Here is a 20,000-nt window from a genome sequence, read left to right as displayed (position 1 = left end):
TCGTAGCGAAGCTTGTTTTTGGAGGGTAGGGTTTTGGGTTTTCTTTGCCTCAGTCGCAGTCCCATTGCTTCTGCAGGGAGTAATTTCTTGCGTTCGGGATTTTAAGGGGTTTAATGTTTTTGTTTTAATGGCAGCTAGTTCGACGAAGTAACGTGTGTCACCTGTTTAACTAATGTTTTTAATCGGCTCGGGTGTGTACAATTACGATTACTTACCATTATCAGACCAAGCTAGCCACGGGAGCGGGTAGTAGGGTGGCTCGGAGTGATCAATATTCGAAACTGGATTGAAGCATTTTATTTATGAATCGTGAAACATGAATGGTACTAGTGGATAAGCGTACTACTATTACTATTACTACTACTTCTAAAACGACTACTCCTACTGCTACTACTACAGCAACTACTTATTCTTCATCGTGCGAGGAATGGATGGGGAGACGTTATTTTTAAATTTGTACATAATTCTAAGGATTCCTTCCTTCGATGGCCAAGGAAAGAGTATCAGTAACCGAACGGCATTGGAGGGGCAAGCATAAGGATTCTTCTAGGACTAAATATGGATGTGCGTTAAGAGCGGTGATTGTGTGTGTGTGTGTTTTAGTGTGTCTGTTTGTGTGTGTGTGAGAGAGAGAGCAGGATAAGAAGGGAAGGAAAGTAATATGTTAAAGCTCAGCCAGTCGTTCAAGTCTCTGGCGGGACGGAGGTACACAATTTCCCTGCCTGTGTCCTGCGAAGTAATCGCGAAAGAATATTATCCTATCTAGCCTTGTTACCATTCCAAGTAAAAAGAACGCCAAGCGAAACATTTGCGCAAAAGTAAGAAGCTATAAGCCCGATAAAACAGCAAACCAACAAAACAAAACCATAGTAACCAGCTTCTTCTCAGTACAGCAACCTCATCATCATCATCATCATCAAACGTAGTCGAGACACCCCGTCGGTGGTTGAAACCAACCATAGTAGGCATAAAGGAAAAGAAATATAGAAACGCCAAAATATCAGTACGCCCCCCCCCCCGGGAGTGTGTGCAGCAGCGATTGTTGGGACGCGCAGGATATCAAATGATTTCAGGACATTTTATGACATGATAGAAGTGCATGCTAACTACGATCTGGAAAGAAGGGTCGGACTATAGTAGAGATTCAGTCAGCATGCCAATGGCTCATTATTTCCCAGTTCGCTGTTACTGAATGAAACACGCGGTCCCGAAACCGGCGCCATGGAACGAATATCAAACAGAATCATCAAATAGCCAATAGTAAAAACACAAATGAAGGAAAATTATGCACACACACTCACTTACACACCGACAAACTGATAGTTCAAATTTCATCATAAAGGAACGTGTGGCAAATGTGTGTCGTAGCATAAGAACGATGTTATAAATGTGGAAAAACTGCTGCGCTGCTCTGTGTGGCGCTGCGAAGGGCAATAAGGGCAAAGGGGAAGGAAAGGATAGTCGCACAATCGATATCGATGCACGAGGGTGGGAACCGCGTGAAAACACTATCATTACCGGGGCCCAAATCAATACGGCCACCCGGAAGTCAGGATTACCAAATAATTGAACGTAAAGTGGGGGGCGCAGAAGCTTTTCCAGATCATTTTAAATTATTTTAGCTCCATCGCCGCTGCCTCCTCCGTCGCCACGTTTCAAACGCCGCGCGCGCGCCCGCTCGTGTGTGTTGCCTGCCTATAGTAGAGAGGGGACTAGCCAGCGACAGGAGGGGAGATAGACCTTAAAAACCAAGATTACCTTACACGTGCGCCCGCGCGCCGAGCGGCAAGCATTGTTGGTTGAGTAGCCAGCAAATACCATCCTCAGCCGCCCCGTAAAATGCGTTACAATCAGTAGGAGGCAGGTTCGAATGGGCAAACACACACACGCCAGCAGCGCACAACCAAGGCAATCGCCTAGCGGCCACAGAAAAGGAACGTGTGAAGAAACTACAATTAAACATTCTATTCGAGTCGATGGCTGCAAATGATAAATATCGCGGTAGAAGGCGAGTGAAGAAGTGCGAACACACACAATACACTGGAATTTATTCAAGTAAATATAATAAAACACAGCAAAAATCCTTATTAACTTCTTTTTTGTCTTATTAAACGACGATTTACTCCAGTACGGCTTTGAAATCTCGTTTCCTGGGCAAAAACAAACTGGCATTTCGAATTTTTGTAGCATGCGCGCTTCAGATTGAACCCAGCTTAAGCATGGTCCTTATAAACGTGAGAAAAGCTCGCAACTTTCGACTCCTGAAACCGCAGTGATGTAAACAACGAAACACAGTGATGATCGATAAAGTATGAGCATTTTGCACACGAAAAATCAAAATTTTGTACGGAAAACGGGCTTCAACCCTGTGCCATTGTTTTGGTCTGGAAATCGCTGCAAAAGTGGAAGTTTTTAACATTTTGGAAGTTTTTCGTGAATTTCGTCATAAAAATAAAGGTGATAAGAACGAATTGAAGTCGTTTGCGACATCCGTCGTCGTTTTCGTTGGAAAAGTAAGCCCGTAAAGTGCAAAAGATTTGGAGAGCCCCGAGCGCGGAAAGATCCAGATGAAGAAGGTGCTCTTTTACGAGCAGCGGGAACTAACACGCCACCAGCTGTAGAGCTGCACCGAAATCTGTGACCGCGATCAAGGTGGCTCGAAAGGAAGTAATCGCAAACGCTCCTGTACTAACGATCGAATTCTTCTTGCAGTTATCATCACGGCAAGAGCTAATCGCTGCAACCGGAGAGGAAAGTTTCCGTGCACTTACAAACGGTTTTTAACAGTTTCCCGATAATTCCACGGCCGAGTTTCATGTTGTTCAACCCGGACGATATCGGTTGAGCGGTGCAGTTGTGCGTGGTCTCGAATTCTGTGCCCTGTTCGCAAAGCCCGCGTAGCTGCTGCGTGTAAATAAAGGTCGTCGCGTTGTTTGGCCGAGTTCTTCAAGGCCCCTCTCATATGCTGTTACTGCGACTGCAACCTTCGGTGGTTCGATCGAACAACATACCTCGCGATCTGTGAAGAAGCTGCCGTAAGCGCGCGCCTTGTAAAGCAAAACAGAAAAGTGCGTTCCGATGCGCGGAAGGTGCGGTTGCCAAGTGCATCAGCAAGAAGCTATCGCTGGCCATTACGCACCCTGATCGCCGTTCCGTGGTATCTCCGTGTGTGCATCAGCATCACGAAAGGAGGTGTGCCGCCGTGGCTGATTTGGAAAACGGAAGGTGGTCAATCTCGGAGTGTTCTGTTGGTCCGGTTTGTGTGTGTGCGTAGATTTCGGGTTGTGTAGTGTGTTTATTTTGGTTCCGTGCGTGATTTCGTAACGGCGTGACGGGTGTGCGTAAGTGTGTGTCGATTTATGTTGAGGGAGAGAAAGTGCGTGAGGCCGCCAAGTGCTGAAGCGCTGCTCGTGAATCGCAGGGCCAAACGGCGGAGACGAAAACGCAAGAGAAGGGTTCGCCAGGTGCGTGTCTCATCCCACGTGTGTGTGCATTTGTGTGCTAGTGTGTGCCCTCTCCGTTGCTTTCGTCGTCTCAATTAGTGCAACCTACTAGTAAACAGTCCAGGGAGTCCGTGGCACCCAGCAAGCAATCGAGAGAGAGAGAGAGAGAATCGTCACAACAACAAAAGAATCATCCTCATCGCGTGCACCAAGCAATAGAGACGAACGAGCAGCATTCACATCATCGCATACACTACGGTGGTGTTGGGCGCGATAAGGGTCGACCGTCCGAAATGACGAAAACAGCATCGCCTACTACGAAGGCGATGGATTCGGCGGGCAAGAAGGCGGTGAAGCCCGTCAAGGAGAAGCGAAGGTAAGAAGCATACCAAAGACCAAAGCGCGAGATCCACAAGAAACTCGAAAAACTGGCCAACGACCGCGACAAACTCGGTCCCTGCCCCCACCCCCTTACTGCATGCGGCGGTGTCGGTGTCCGATCAAGCAGGGTTCAGTTTTCGGTTGTGAGACTTGCTACGGTCCCTTCGACCACGACGAGAAACAAAGAAAGGTCTCGGCGGGGGCTCGCTGCAGCATGCATCTCTCCATTTCCAAATCTTGTTAGCTTCGGCATTTGAATTCCAAAACTGAGTCACTAGATTCCTTCTGTCTCAAAGCAAGATCTATACAGTATCGGTGGACAAATGTTCTTTTACGCGGGGAGACTAGCGTATTTCGTTTTAATTTTTGATATTTATTTTATTCATTTTTTAATCGAACAAACATTTATGACTATTATGTATACAAACACTTTTTTACCATAGAAGTGCTACCAAAAGGAAAAGGGAGAGGAAGCACTTACTACGATCATTTTACTCATGTTGATCAGAGTTTTCCTGGTCTGCTAGACATCCGGACATTACTCAAAAGAATTACGAGATGCTGATAGAAATTTACCTCGAGATTCTTGACTCAAACTTCTGTCGAAATTATGTGAGCATAAGATGTCTATTAATACCATCAAGGTTACCGCCAAAAAAGATCCCATGCCTGCCCTGGACTGTTGTCCATTGAAAATTCCATTGCGTGTCGCCACATGTCAATACTATTGACTGGTGATGCCGAATAATCAAGCATGCTAGATAAGCCATGAAATCGGCGTGAACTCTACCGGGTCAGATTTGTTTTCGCCGATCGCGGGTTCGCGGAAATCCGAAAACAGAGTCTCTTCTAGAACTAATGCTCCGCAAACGCGATCCAGATCTTGCGTCGTAGAAAACTCCGTCAATGAGGAGTAACACATCACACACCGCACGGCCCTTGGGTCACGCCGTATGGTTTCACAACGCGCCACGACTAATGCTCCAAGGCGCCGACTAATGATGTTGGTTTGGGTTTTGCGGGCGACGACATAAGCGGTGTTTGGTGTAGTTGCTTGACAGACACAAATTAATTACCTTTACCTATTCATTTCAATGCTACATCATCGTTACGGGTTACAACATCCCTTTGGCGCCAAGATTTTCTGTGACACCGAAAGGGCACCGTTTAGGGCTTCGAAAACGAATGTAAAAATGCTCTGTCTACGTTTACTCTCTGTTAAAACTCTGTAACGGATTGTGACTGTTGCTGGATTTTTCTAATAATGCGATGCGCAAAACACGATTGGAATGCATTTCCTGTAGTATCGCGACATGTGCCGGCTGATAATTGCCACTCGGCTTCGTCATCGTCATCGGACAGCTTTTCTGTCGAGGGAGAACAGCTTCAACTTAGTGATTGTTGATTGCAACCTGTTAGAATAGTGTATAGGAGAGAGCTAATTGCTTAGTTACCAGTTACTAACATCCTATGATGGAGAACACGATCATGATTACTTTTATTGTATTCCATTTTCATGATCTAATTTTTTTATGAAATTATCAGCCAAACTAGGAAATTAGAGCATCATCAACACGGATATCGATTTGGAACACCGGATGCCAATGCGTCAATACGTACGATTACGTAGGTAGCAGCAGCATGACAGCTCCATTCAACGACCTTTTACAGCTGGCCTAATTTTTCCAACTCCTTGGTGCTTCAGACCGCCACAACCGCCGGTTGGCTGGCAGACAGGGTGCGGTTTGTTATGATACAACGTTCCCTTTCAGTGATGGTCTCTAATGTGACGTCACGGAAAAAGGATGGCAGCTCAGGGGCATGCGCAGCAGAAGCGATTCTGGTCGACTAGACAAGCATTCCATATTATGATTGCCGCTTGAACTTGTAGCACTCTAGTTCCGACCATCATCCAAGCGAACGCGGCACTCCAGGAAGAAGTTCGTTTGTGTATGTGTGTACGATCTTTAGCATCGCGCCCTTCCCCTCCGACCGGACCAGGCGACCGACAAATGACATTATGAAGTTGCTGAACCTGTTGAACCACTGCGATTACCCCCAGGCCGGGAGGAGGGTAGGTGTAGAGGTCCGGCCACTGTCCAGAGCTCGTTTTCCTCGCGAGTCCGCGTTCTGTGCGCGTGTGCCTGTAGCATTAATTTAAAATCATTTATTACTGTCGCGCCAGTAAAGCGCGATCATGTCGGGGGTAATTTTTCTGCAGGTTGAATTTTCTGCTTTATTTCAATCAAGAAGTGCACCTCAAAAATCCTTGATTGTAGGACCATAAACTGTTCATGGCTTTTTATGGCCCTTTAATGACTCAGATGAATAATCTCTTTCATTATCGAAGCCAAGCAGCAAGTAACATCTTACTGTTTAAGGTGTTTGGAGGGAGTAGGTCTGATATATTGGTATTCCTCTTTTGATCTTCCTTTATCTGGCTTTCTCTACCCGATGCCGATCGTCCTTAGCACCGTTTTGCAGAACTTGGCTTGGGAGTGGAGTCCAAAGTTCAATTTCTCCTTTTCAGGATTTCAGGTTTGGTGCCCGAACCTTGAAATACCTCCTTCCTTACACCCGTCCGTTTCCTGATGGTATTTGTGCTTTCTTTCTGAGTTACGATTTGCGATTACGCCGCTATCGCCGACTGCCGGCTGCTGGGGTAGGAGATTCGTGCCAGAAAAGCGAAATGATAAGAGACCGAAACGATGCATCGTATTTGACCTCATAATAATCCTCGTTTGTGTGCCTACGTGCACACAGGCTCAGGCTCCAGCTTCTCGGTTCTTTCGCTCACTAACGACCTAATCGGATTAATAGATTATGTTCTAGTGTTTTCTCTTTATGTCACGCTTTTAATTACATGCACTCATTTTACTTGGAATCGAACTGCAATTTTTCGTTTGTTTAATCATTTGTTCTAATTACAAGTTACTCTCACTTTATTATATTTCATTTGCTTGTGTCCGTTGCATTTCCTACTTTTGCTGCCGGAAACGGCTTATTGAATTGTCGCGCGCAAACGTTTGAAATGCAGAACGTGAGGTGATGGCGTGTCGACGACGTTGATGACATTCAATTCTGATTGTCTCCAACCATCGGCCACACCGTACGTGCCTTGATTGATCATTGATGGTTCGTGGCCTCGTGGCCTGTCTTCTATATGCTGGTAAATTAAAGTACGTGCACTCGGCCTCTGCCAGCCAGCCTGGTGCGACTGCCAAGACATCGGGGTGCGTAGTTCGAACGTAAATTCCGCTTCAGCACCGTATGCGTCAGAGTGGTGTGGCCGTTCTGGGTGTCGCGGGAAAATCCAACCGATTTTTGCACGTGCCAGCTGCGTCCCGGGTTGCAGCTAGTGGCCGATTCACTTCCTTTCAAACACCTTCCATTACTTCGAGCTCCTTATACACTCTAGCGACGATGATGTGGACAGAACCGGAGGGGCGCTATGAGATTCTGAATTGAATGAAGGACAACATTTGGACAGAAGACTGTTGGCGGCTAACCTTCGGATATCCGGCAACATGCGAATTGATTTGTGGTTCGCGGGCATTTTGTTTTGAAGAGAAATCCTGCAGCAACATGGTAGATCGCTGGAGAGGGGATCGCATCTCAATTAAACTGTGTGTTTTCGTTCAAAACCGTGGGAGATGTGATGCTGATCGTCCGATCAATCTGTGTGCGTGATCTTCGTTGGTGTTGGTTGCGAAATGGCTTTGCGTCCGTGGTGTGCCTGGTTATTAATTCTAATTGAGTCAATTACTGTTTATAAGGAAACGATAGAGGAGGAACAAAGTGGAACCATACGAGTGCAATATGTGCCCTGGGATGCTGTGATTGGGATTCATAAGCGATAAGCGAACAGTTGTTTTAAAGCGAATGTTTGGGTTAGTTAACATGATCTCTTGGTAAGATGTTGCACTTTTTTTGTGGCTTGTGTGTTCATGTTTTGTAATATTTTATATTCTATTATTCGAGGGTTTGAAGTTCGGTCTTTCGTTGTAATCTCGGTAAAAAATCTTGCCGGAAAATGTTCGACAGAAATGCTACTTCAGAAGCCTTAAAGATGGGTGAAAGCAGCAGCTCGATTTACGTTAATAGATCCGTCGAACATTTACGTCACAATCGATGAGGTAGTCATCTCAATTGACTTCTTCAAGAAGATCCTTTCAGTTCGTCAGTTCAATTGAGTTCTTTCGGATGAATGTCGATTCTGTCGCATCATCTCCATTTGGACCTACGATCTCTTCATCCCAAGAGAGAGGAGACCCAACAACACTTTACGGGACGTCGTCGCTCATTCGCAAAAGATTCTATTTTAAAATATTGTTCATTCTACATCTTTGCGCAAATTGTGTGCCACATTGTACTTTTCCCACCCGGCAATAAACATGTGACGATAGCTAATGAGTTATCTGCAGCCGGAGAGCAGCAAACGCGCGTTATCATGCGATTCTATCGTTTGCGTGGGATGCTGTAAACCATCGAAAGACAGTCGTACCTTCTTGCCAGTTGCTTGTCGCTCGGACACAAGTCCAGTTCGGAATCCGGAGTACCTTCCATACATAGTATCCACCAGCTACTCGCGGTCACCGCTCGTGTGTCATGTTATCAGACAGTCGTTGATATTTTCACACCTTCATCTTCTTCACTCCTTGCACCGCGGACCCTGAATTCATTCCCGTTCCTCCTGCGTCGTTGATCATGTCACCAACGTACCTCCAAGAAGCTGCTCGGTGTCTGGCTACGAGTTCGCTGACATTGGCCGGGGAACGGTGTAGACGTCTGCTCGGATGTCTCTCGGATGGCATACCGGGAGCCGATCGCCCAACACCACACACCACCTCGGCCCGTTAAGATAACGAAAAACCCGAACCCAGCCGTGTGGCCCACCACCGGCGTTTGTGCCAATGATTTCGGGCGCCAATCAGTCATTGATCATTGCAGAGACTTCTTTTTGGTGTGTTTTTTTTTACTTTGCTTTTCTTTCGTTAACGTTGCCGCTAAAGATAATGTAACATTATAAATTAGTAGTATTGGCAATTGAATTGTGATTAGACACCATTGAGTCGTCGGTGTCGTCGGTTCGCGGAGCGTGCGTTGTGGTGTATGACCTCCTGAAGGAGCTGTCGAGTGTTTGGTTCAACACAACGTGTTTTTGGATATTTCCGGAAGATTGTGTGAACCTTACGATTGGTTGATTGTGTGACGTAATTGGAGGAAAGGATTTGGAGTCCTCTTGTGGAGATTTGTGAATTTCGCATTCCGGGATTGAATCCGAGCTGCGATGCATTCCAGCTGGTATCCGAACGAGAGAACTGGTGACAGTGGAGGTGTTAGTGTGGTATATGATGGTGGTGGCAGTGGTGGTCCATATTATGGCAACGAGAATGTCTCCTTCTACGGACCACAATCGATGGTCATGGAAGGAGGTTACCCGAAAAAACGGAATCCCGTTTACGATGTGAACTCTTCCGGATATTGTTCTGGTGGTAGTGTCCCTTATGAGTATCCCCCGCAAGGGATGATGCCACAGCAGTACCAACCGAGTGTTTTATATAATCAATCACAAATGCTGACTGGGGTGGCGCCAGCAATGGCCGGTAACAATGATTACCAGCACCAGCAGCAACACCCCGCAACGATGCCGCCAGCGGGTAGCGTCGCTTATCAGCCCTTCTATCCGGTACCTCAGCCTCCACCGGGGCCACCACCGCAGGTGCCAATGATGGCGCCAACGTACCACGAGAGACGACAGACCACGGACAGCAGCGACGACATGCTGGGTGGTTCACAGCCAAATTTATCGTCTACTGGTGCTGGCACGTTTCTCGAGCAACCGTACCTATCCGCTAGTTACGCACCGTGCCAGGGTCCACCACCGTGGAACTATGCGCACTGTTACGGGTACTACGGTCAGGATGCGTGCCCCTATGTCAACATGGTCGATATGGAGGATTTCATGTAAGTAAGCTGCCGGAGTGTAGCGTCCAATGGCGGAGTGATAACCACAATAGACCGCGCGCTACACCAATGGGCATCGATCGGATCGGATTCACTTGTGGTGGGTGGTTGGGCGTTTGGCGTATCCTCACAACCACCCAACCATGGCTATGGCCACCTGAATGGTGGTTCCTGACCCGCCTCAATCGAGAAGCGATTGTTATATACTGTGTTCACATTCCCTGATAATGGAAACCATCGGGTTGGATGGTTTACTGTTGTGTTGTGGCCTGATAACCACACAACCATCGAGAAATGGTTTACATCGATATTGGTTTCGGTCAAGTGGTTGATGTGGCGCTCATGGTGATTGGTCGATGGCATCGTCGGCCCGATCGGCACTTACTTGGGGAGCGACTTCGTGGTTCGTGGCCACGGTAAATAGGAAATCAGCTCACCGATATGGCAAATAAATAAACAGCGTGATCCTGGTATTGGATTTCCTCTGTATACCATGTCCGAGGTCGTGTGTGTGTGTGCGCGCGAGACATCTTAATGTTCCTTCAGAAGGTTGGTCGTTTGTTGAAGTCTTCTGTTCCGATGGTTTAGCTTAGTTCACGAAAGCTTGGAACTGCTGTTGAAGTTTCAACTTATTTTACATCATTTCATCAGTAAAACAACACCAAATTGTTTTCAATTAAATAATTTGCTTTAACATTAATTTACCAAAATTGATTCTACCCTCGTAAGGTACTGTAAAGACATGCTGGGATTGATTGATTCAGTCAAGAGGCGTCACCCGACTGACGTATTCGTTTGCTAATGAATGTGCTGAATATATTTAAACTCCTTTTTAACATAAAAGGAAAAAGTCCTTTTTAACTACCATATTGTTATTGAATAATTATATTTTTGGTTGGATAATAATTGGTATTAAATTATTGGTAATACTAGTTAGATCTGTTATTTATGTTCCAGTATCAAACGATAAATACGCACAGATGTAAGCGATTGTTACTGGAAAAATGTATATTATATAGCAGTATATTTGGGTGTTCTCTAACAATTTTGTCTATCAATGAAAATTTGTTAAGTTTACGTGGTTTAGAAGACGTATTGTAGAAATATGCGTTTGAGGTGCCACATGAAATGAACTGCCTTGCGAGCAGTTAGTCCGCGGTAAACAGTGGCAGTACATTGTTCCTCCTTTCATGCTAGGGGTGTCGCTGATGTTGATTACCCCCGGTTCTGGATGTACCAAGTCTGTTTGAATGTTAGCCGTGTCTCCATCTCGGCTATCTCGTCTATCCTGTACCGAGTGAGTAATACCTTAGCGCACGGTGCAAGGCCACTTTGGGGCCCACGATCGCACGCTTTATGATCCATCTTAGGGGTGTACTAAAGGAGCCGTCTCGTCAAGATCTGGATGCGCGAATCGTTGAGGAAGATGGTCGTCAACAGTGCGCTAGCAAATGGCCACTATCTTTTGCTCGTTGTTTACACTTGTGCGCATTGATGGCGATTTGCTGTTGCTGCTGCTGCTGTCATTAAGCGATCATCGGCGCCTCCGGTCGGTTAGCTACATTAAGGCTGGCTTCTTGTTTTATTGACTTAACAAGACACAGGTTTGAGATAGACCACTGATATCTGGATTCTTTAAGTTCTGTTGTTGAACTTCTGCACTCGTAATAACGCTCTGCGTGTACTTTTTTTAGAGAACTCAGCTAAAATATCTTGCGGAAGCGTTTTGCCATAATGCCCTGCCTGTGTTCTGGAGGCTGTGCGCGTCCCATCGCGTCCTGCGTTGATCGTGTAAGCTTGCACGATCCCGATCACAGACCATTGGCTTGCCGCCGCCGACGGTCACATGCCGGTTGCGTCATGTGGAGAGACATTACCCTCGCTAGTCATGTCATTTCTGTCTTCCACCGCACCATGTGCATTGACCGAGAATGTTTCCAAATCGTCCTCTTCGTCCCGATAAAAATAGATCGTAAACTCCGACGCTTGCCTTAGGTTAGTACCGAACGGCCGCCAGCTGGTAAAGTGTGTTTCTTCCGCCTGGTGAAAGTGATAAACGATAAATCAAATTGAAGGAAATAGCAGCTTCCTTATGCCCAGTGTCGATAGTGTAACTTTTTTCAACGACGATCAAGATATGTAAGCACTCGTTATGCTTTGATATCGGTTGTGAACTGTGGTTGTATCAAAAAGTGATCAAATTTGTGAAGATATTATTCCATTTTCGATTCCGTAATTACTTGTTAATTAAATACTTGTTCCTCCATTTGTTTTATAATTTTCACAAAACTCAAAAAGAAGCCTTTAGCGCCTTTCAAAATCTCGCTGATCTATCATCTATTAAGAACAAGCTGTACGTGATTATCGCATTAACATTTCACTCTATTAGGTGAACCTTTCGTATTACAAGAGTAATATTACAATAATGTTATGAAATCCAATCGCTTTGTTGGCGGGTGCCTCAGGTGTTCAGGTTGTTGTTCGACAGACCGATCCCACTGACTGAGCTGAGGCTGTTGACCTGCTTCACGATTTATCTGGAACGGTAACCGAGGCTGCGCTGTGATTGATTCCATCAGCGTGATTTAACGTACGTGCGGATCTCCTATCGATGGCGATGCTCAGCAGCTTTTGGAAGGTGGATGTTTGATGATGATTCGAATTCATTTTTGTTGCTATGGTGTTGTCTTCTATCTTTGCCATATCTGAAGAAAGGGTCTGTCAAAAGTGTCGGTATTTTAGGAGGGAAATAACCGAGACACATCACATTGTCGACCGATGATAGGCTTCAAGGTTAGTCACGTAAAGGTTCGATTGCTCGCTGTCCGAGCCCGAGTTGCACTTGCAGCCGCCAGGCCACAAGTTTGTTAACAAACGCCATTCCCAAGGTAGATGTTCGTCAGTTCCCCTGCTGCCTATCTTGGTATTTGGGATGTATTGTCTATAAAATAGGATTTTTATTCTTTTACAATCGATCACCAACCATCGTCAAACGACTCTGTCTAATAAACGATATCAATGCGAATTGAAGTAATCTCTACGTGCTATCAGGAGTGTCTGGCTACTGGTGGTGATGGTGGTGGTGCCTTTGATGAACAAGCATTACATTGCTGTTGGGCTAGTCGGGATTCAGAGGCTATGTTGGTCTTCCTCAAATCGAGCCCTCCCTGTAAGAGCATATTTGGTGCGCCTGTTTTGAGATATGAAGCTTGTTTGTCTTATTGCAAATGCTTCGCACGTTGGTCTGTTTTTGACTAGATTTAATCGATGGAGTTTGTTAACCCCCGGCATTGTTTGCAACACCGAAAATGCAGTATGCCGAATCACGGCATCCGATATGCCTCAATGGCGGGGTCCATGGAACGAATAGCACCGTGCCCGTGTACGATTTCTCCCATGTCTTATCAACAATTCGCGAATCCTACCTACCTGATAACAGCGCACCTTCTACGTATGCATGGACCGATATCGTAATGCATTTCTTCCCAATCGCACCCCTGCAACTGCATCCGTAGCATAGGATCACGCAGTTGCTATAGATTATCAGTGCACTTGCATGGGTTTAGCACTTGGCTAATAGAGTTTTTACCCTCATCCTTATCCAATCTAATGGTGCATGCGTCTTTAAAATGTCTAAAAATACACAGCTATTAGACAGTGTATTGAGCTCCCGAGTGTGTTTTTCATTCGGTCACATCCCGCTCTAATGATGATGTATTGCTATGGCGAGGGATTAAATATTTTTCGTTATCGATAAGAGCGCTACCAGCGGTGATTGATGAATGGTTGGGTGGTGGCATCGGCATCTTGGTGTGAAACATTAAACGTACCATCGGTCTGTGTTTGTGGTTGAGCAATGCGGATGACACAGTCGACAAGATTGTGCGATTTCTTGTTTCGACAATTGATTGATTCTATGCGAGGAGCTATGCTATGCTGCAAATACGAAATGAATGCTAGTTTAAGATATGCTGTGTCACCGTCACTCTATTGGTTGTCGTGCTATATTTGCTAAACCATTTCAATTTTCTCTATCTCAACAGGAATAATGAGAAGCGCAAGGAAAAGTCGCGCGATGCCGCTCGCTGTCGGCGTTCGCGAGAAACGGAGATCTTTCAGGATCTGGCAAGCTTGTTGCCGATGGCGCAGGAAGAGGTGGACCATCTGGACAAGGCGTCGGTGATGCGTTTATCGATTGCCTATCTCAGGGCTCGCAACATGCTGGAACTGTGTAAGTAGAGTTAATCTAACTCAATTTTCCAAGAGCCTCTTCTTTGGAGTCGTCTTTCCTTATCTTTTGCTGGTTAAAAATGTGATTTTTATCCTTGAAGATCGGTTGTTCGTTGTTTGAATAAAATCGTACGCTAGCGCCACCTGTGGTATAACAGCCCAACCAAAAAAACCGAGCTCAGTAGCGCCCTCTATCGAAAGTAGGCGAAACATCGTGCGAGAGCGAGAGGCACGATTTTCGCTCACACTTTTTCAAATTTTCACCACCATCGTTTTTTTTAAATAAAAACGGCCAAACCAAAAAACTTTTTTTGTTTTGTTTTGGCCTCTTCAGGATCACAGGAGTTCTTGTGAAGCCTCAATGTAATAACAGAAAATCCTAGCAAAGGTTAATAAGAAAATAATCATAGTTTACTGTGAGTTGCTAGGAGAAGTATTTCATTTTGCGATTACGTTTCTTGGCAAACTCATCCAAGAGCTCTTGGAGCAATAAACCGCGCGATTCTCTTCAGTTCACTACAGCTTCTCCTTTTGTGTGCAGATGATTTTCCTCAGAAGAACGAGAAAATGGAAATCAAACAGGATGAAGACGTATCGATGGAAGCAACGACCGCCGATGTCGATAGGAAGCTGGATTTGAAGGCACTCGGCTTGGAACCGGAAATGGTTCCGTTACAGGCGCTGGATGGTTTCCTTCTGGTTCTTTCGGTCGACGGGGATGTGACCTACGTTTCGGAGAATGTCAGCGACTATCTCGGCATTGCGCAGGTAGGTTAATCTGGGCACAGGGCTTTGCGGCATGTGGTCTAAAGACACACATTAATCATTCGCTTCACAGATCGATATCATGGGTCAGCCGATCTGGGAGTACAGCCACCAGTGCGATCATGATGAGCTGCGGGAGGCCCTGAACGGTCGACACCATTCTCCGTCGGAGCTGCTGAACGGGGTGGCCAACAGCGAGTGCCGCCCGTTGGAAAACCGGGATTTCTTTCTCCGCCTCAAGTGCACCCTGACCAGCCGCGGCCGTAGCGTCAACATTCGGAGCGCTTCGTACAAGGTGCTGCACGTGACCGGACATATCGCGTGCAAGGATAAGGAGGGCCAGCGGCAACTGGTGTCCATCGCTCGGCCGCTGCCACACCCGGCCAACATTGAGGTGCCGCTCGGATCGAGCACCTTTCTGTCGAAGCATACGCTGGGTATGAAGTTTAGCTACGTCGATGACAAGTAAGTAGTGAGCGGAGTAGCAGCACCAGTAGCAGCAATCTAATTCTTATCTGTCCATTCTGTCCGTACTAGAATGCTTTCGCTGCTCGGATATGAGCCGTCCGATCTGCTTGGCAAATCAATGTTCGAGTGTCATCACGCAAGCGATGCCGATCATTTGATGGGAACCTTCAAACATGGTAAGTACTTTACTATACATTTTACTTAGACAAATATTTTTAATTTCTGTAAAAAACAGCAAACAGAGATTATTTACAACGTATTTGTTCAACTCGTAATCTGTGCCGGTATGTTTATTGCTATCCACGGTTCTCGAGCACCATAAAGATTATCTTGTTTCGGATCCCTTAAACAGGGTCAATTACGTCATGAAACATGGCACGAACGAACGAACGATGTCACAGGTTCGCTCCACCAGGTTTGGCAAGGTCGTCTCAAGAGTGCCGCTTGGTCGTGTCTTGCAAATAAAGTTTTAGGGACACATTCTTTCTAACCGAGCGACGATTAGAGCCCCAAAAACGGTTCGTGCCGTAACCGTCAATTTTGGGTAATTACCGCTTTCCGTGTGGGTGAGTTGCACGCCAATTGTGGTTGGTTGGCTTTGGTTGGCACGTGAATTTCGTGTATTGTGGAGACAAAAACTAGAGCGAACAGCAGTAATTGAATATCGTCCCAACTGTGACTGGAGGTGGTTGAAGTAATTGTTGATCGTTTGATCGTTCGTTCCAGCATTTCGAGGTTGGTTAGATGTCGTTGTTGGCTAACATTTCGATTCGGCCGTTTAATGACAAATGTCACCGGTGACGGTTTCTGATGATTGCCTGATGTTCCTGCCTTATTCTTGTCCTTTCTATTCCTTCGCGGAATTGTTGGAATGGCAGTCGCTCTCCCTTTGGCTTATTTAAATTTATGTGGCAAAGAATGTGTCTTGCAGGACACCCAGCGCGTACATTACAACGCCTCTCGCCAGTAGCAGTGCCTTACCAGCTACCGGAAGCACCACAAGCAGGAAACCACAAGCGAGCCTAATGACTTAATAGATTTCGTGGGTTATTAGCTGCGCGCTCCTTGGTGAAGGCAGGAAGTAGCTCATAAAACTTAAAGACTCACAGTTTCCCTCTCCTTTTAGTCCCCGGGTCGGGTGCCTGGAATTATTTTCTGGACAGACCTCAGTACTGTCCTCCTTTGCGGAGGACTCAGATAGGAGGTTGGTACTTTGACATGGTTCACGGTAAAAAAGAAAGATAAAAATGGGACCGATGCATAGCAGAACACCCACTGAGCCATCGGGAGGGAGCTATACAAAGTGAAAACAAATATTGTCCATGATGGTGGTTGATTTCTTTGGCTTCTGGCGCTTCCAGAAGCCATCAGGCCGTCGTATCGCTATACCGCTGGGTGTGTGCGCGCAGGACAATTTCAGAACGAGGGCAATGCTTAAAAAATCCTCACTCTTCCCATCAACGGCCTCATTTAAACGATCAACTAAAAGCAGCACCAGCAGTTCCGGAAACATCGTAAAGATTCATCCCGCGATTCATGGTCCCCGTTTAGCGCCTTGCGCAAGTCGGAATGCTCGCTCGGAATGAGCGACATAATTTCATCCTCCCTCCAGTGCCCCGTAAAACCAGGAAACCGGAACACACCCGGGAAACCCTGTTCCCGGGGAGGCTGGATGTATAATTTCGTCGTTATGTCCCGCTGTCGGGCTCAGAATTAGGACGAGTCGGTTGACAAGGAGGGGTTGTTTTCTCGAATTACTTGCCGACGAACTTTTGCTCGAAGGAATCTTTCACACGCAGACACGCAGTGCGTCGGTCGAAGATGAGGATCGATGATTTAGAGGGTTCTCTTCTTCTTTTTTGTGTTCATCTTTTGTCGAATGGAATGGCGGTAGTAATCAAGCATCGAAATGAACATGCTTCTAGCACGGTTTGGTATATCACAAATCACATATAATTTTATGAAATTAATTCAGTTCATAAAACGTTATACGGCATTGCACGTGCCTTAAACACCGCGGAGCAGAAAAGGTATCTGACTGCCTTCCAGGCATCAAGCGATGAGGAAATTTCTGTTTCGCAAAAAAGGAATGTTCGCAGCTGATGTCGTCGCCGGTAACTGGTACTGGGAGAATAGAGAGAATCACATAAAAAGTTCGTATGTTACTGGAATATCTTAACTCCGGCAGCCGTCGTCAAATAGCGTCCTAGGTCTCGTTGGTAAGATTAGATGGTCTTGTGGGGGGCCGTAGCGCATCTGGCCTATGCCGTGCTCTCCCTTTCATTGTGCTCAAGGGAAGGAGGGAAGTTTATTATGAGATTCTCGGCTAATAAAGTTACACCAAGCACCAAGTGCGAAACGGTGTGGGATTCATTTAAGGCAGGAGCGAATGGTTACATGTGTGCCATTGGAACATTAAAAAATCTGCATGTCAATTAGGATATGACCTTTTTGTAACATTATCTGTCCTGCATCCTCAAATTGTCCATTGGAATATAGAATGTTTGGGAACTTAGAGTAGCTCTTACCTTTTGTTAAGCACCTGCTTGTTTCGTATTTTACCGAGTAGTCATTTGTCACCTGAATCAATTATGCCATAAAGAAGCGAATGAAATGTTAACAAATCCTTTAACCACTGGTACGTATTATGATACGCGATGGTTTCGCCTTAATGGCCCCCAGCACATGACACGTGTCGATTCGGATCCCCTTACAAGAACGACTGCCTGTGTGTTCTCTTCGGTGTTTTGTTCGTCTTCTCGTTTCTCAACGATAAAAATGGAATGTCCAAGGGCTCGTGGGACCGGCGAGATCTGATCCACTGCGTGTGAATGAAAGTGATTCTTCGCTTCCGTGCCTGTCTGTCTGCCTATCAATCCTTCAAACGACGACGGTGCCACTGCAGGGCTAAATGGATCTCAAGATTTGGTGCCCATGATGCGCCCTGACACACCACCAGTAATGTGACCTGCTGCTCCAATTTGTTGTGATGCTGCTGCTGCTTCAACACACCACAAAACGCCTGTTGACGCTGTGTTTTCGGTGTTGGCCCATTAGATGCAGCATGTGCTGGTGTTGCTGATTTGTTGTCAGTTCTCGACCCGGATTGCTTCTCGCCGATCGATGCACGTTCGGTGGTGTTTTGCGATTGTTATTCTTCTTCGGGGTCTCCTTTCACCCCGGGGCCGAAGCAAATGTTGGATTTCATAAAAATGGCATTCAAATGGCTGACAGTCACACACCTTCAAACCAATATCCATCCGCGAGTAACTCGCATCGTGGAGAGCTGCTGCAGTGATCATTCGTTAAAGGCGCACAGCATCGTCGTCGTTTGGTTTTACGTTTCGTTCTTTTTTTTTTTGTTTCGGCTCCCCGCCTGACCCAATCGTTTTGTGTTTTGCTCTCGAGCCCCCTTCCCCAATGCTCCGGTGGAATGTGCACGGTAACCCAGTTTTGCCAACTGAATTGCTGTACTGCTGTGTGCTCACGTGTCGGCGGCGCTTTAGTGGCTAGCGCTGTGTCTGCCCTCGGGGGTAGGCCCGCTACTAACAGGTTTTGAGCGCGGTGAAGTGCGGTGCACCACACTGACAGATGCGGACCCTTTGCCGCGAGACGACACGACGACAAGTCATCGCGGTACGATTGTTTTCGCTTTCGCTGATCGATTGTTTTCGCTTTCTGCTGCACCACACAGGTGAGGCGCCTCATGCCGCGAACGACTCAAGCGCACAAAACTACCCCCCAAAACACACGGGTATGGGTCATCGTAAAATCGCCGACCACACGACCTTCGGCTACCATCAAATCTAACCCCTTCGTTGGACGTGTCGTGGCCCAGAGTTCCTTTCCCAAAAAAACATAAAAAACCCTACCTCGATCTTTCGCTGGCAGGAGCTGATGATTGCCACCAGATGGTATATACCACCTTACTGGCAAGATCTTGCACGGAATGGGGGGACTCGCCGCGAGTTCTCTATCGTTTTTTTTTCATTTTTTTTGGGGATTTCTTTCGAAATGTGTTTCCTGTGTGAACGCTGAACGATGCGCTCTTTGGTTGCCACACATCCATCCATCTATTCATCCCCATTCTGGATTCGAGGGATTCGTGCTGATCCGCGTAATGGGCACCTAGAGACATGAAGTCATGAAGGACACCTCGTGCTCTGCTCCATTATCGAACATCGCTGCCGCTCAACGCCGAGGTGCCGAGTGGTGGAAGAGAAGAAATGTGTTTCAGATGTGAACCACACCACGGAGAAGATGTGTGTTTTTGGATCTCCTACTACTCTTTCTCCTCCTTTATTCACAATATTGCCACATAACGTTTGTGTTTTGGGAGTTTGAGTTGATGGTGATGCAGTTTGTTGTCGCTCGAGCCAAAGATGACCAGCACGTCGTAGCGTCTCCATAATGGCATGTGTTTACTAGACGTGCTAGCTCCGTTATTATCGCCTAGTGAATCGTATTTTTTTCCTAAAAAGTGTCTCTAATAAGATTACTCGCTAACCTTGCTAACGGACCATGCGGATGAGAAAAAGGTCTTTCAACTGACTGACACGCAGAGATTGCACCGGTGGTGCGATGTGCAACGCCTGTCTTTGTAGCGCACTTGAGGAGGTTGTCGCTGTTAAAACAGGCGACCTGCACTGTCTGGCTGGCTCGAATCGAAATCCGGATAATTGCTAATTAAACAACATTTAATTAATGAGCACCCGTCGGTTACCGGAGGATGCAGGACGTTATCGT

General features: G+C 46.4%; 3 protein-coding genes across 7 annotated transcripts in view; all 3 read left to right on the top strand.

Moving 5' to 3' along the window:
* The window catches only part of LOC125951098 (mucin-5AC), a 48,865-nt gene extending 46,787 nt beyond the window's left edge, over nucleotides 1-2,078 (top strand). For all 3 annotated transcript variants that reach the window (XM_049679660.1, XM_049679659.1, XM_049679658.1), the window contains exon 9: nucleotides 1-2,078. This exon is cut by the window's left edge and continues 1,389 nt beyond it. The gene's annotated coding sequence lies outside the window, so the exon portion shown is untranslated.
* LOC125951134 (uncharacterized protein CG45076-like) overlaps nucleotides 1-20,000 on the top strand; it is a 271,537-nt gene that overhangs the window by 77,220 nt on the left and 174,317 nt on the right. The gene's annotated exons all lie outside the window — the stretch shown is intronic.
* The window catches only part of LOC125951090 (protein similar-like), a 128,349-nt gene continuing 110,706 nt past the window's right edge, over nucleotides 2,358-20,000 (top strand). The window contains exons 1-6 of one of the 3 annotated variants that reach the window (XM_049679640.1): nucleotides 2,358-2,457; nucleotides 2,713-3,819; nucleotides 13,835-14,022; nucleotides 14,563-14,789; nucleotides 14,860-15,251; nucleotides 15,324-15,430. In XM_049679640.1, the coding sequence (XP_049535597.1) occupies nucleotides 3,737-3,819; nucleotides 13,835-14,022; nucleotides 14,563-14,789; nucleotides 14,860-15,251; nucleotides 15,324-15,430 (997 nt within the window). In that variant the 5' untranslated portion in view covers nucleotides 2,358-2,457; nucleotides 2,713-3,736. Of the gene's footprint in view, nucleotides 2,514-2,712; nucleotides 3,820-9,334; nucleotides 9,792-13,834; nucleotides 14,023-14,562; nucleotides 14,790-14,859; nucleotides 15,252-15,323; nucleotides 15,431-20,000 lie in introns of those variants that run through there. The other 2 variants (XM_049679639.1, XM_049679638.1) reach the window with 2 other exon arrangements.

This window comes from Anopheles darlingi, chromosome 2 (genome assembly GCF_943734745.1).
Source record: "Anopheles darlingi chromosome 2, idAnoDarlMG_H_01, whole genome shotgun sequence".
Taxonomy (NCBI): Eukaryota; Metazoa; Arthropoda; class Insecta; order Diptera; family Culicidae; genus Anopheles; species Anopheles darlingi.
The sequence above is the reverse complement of the archived record's forward strand: the minus strand, read 5'-3'. Positions and strand labels throughout refer to the sequence as shown.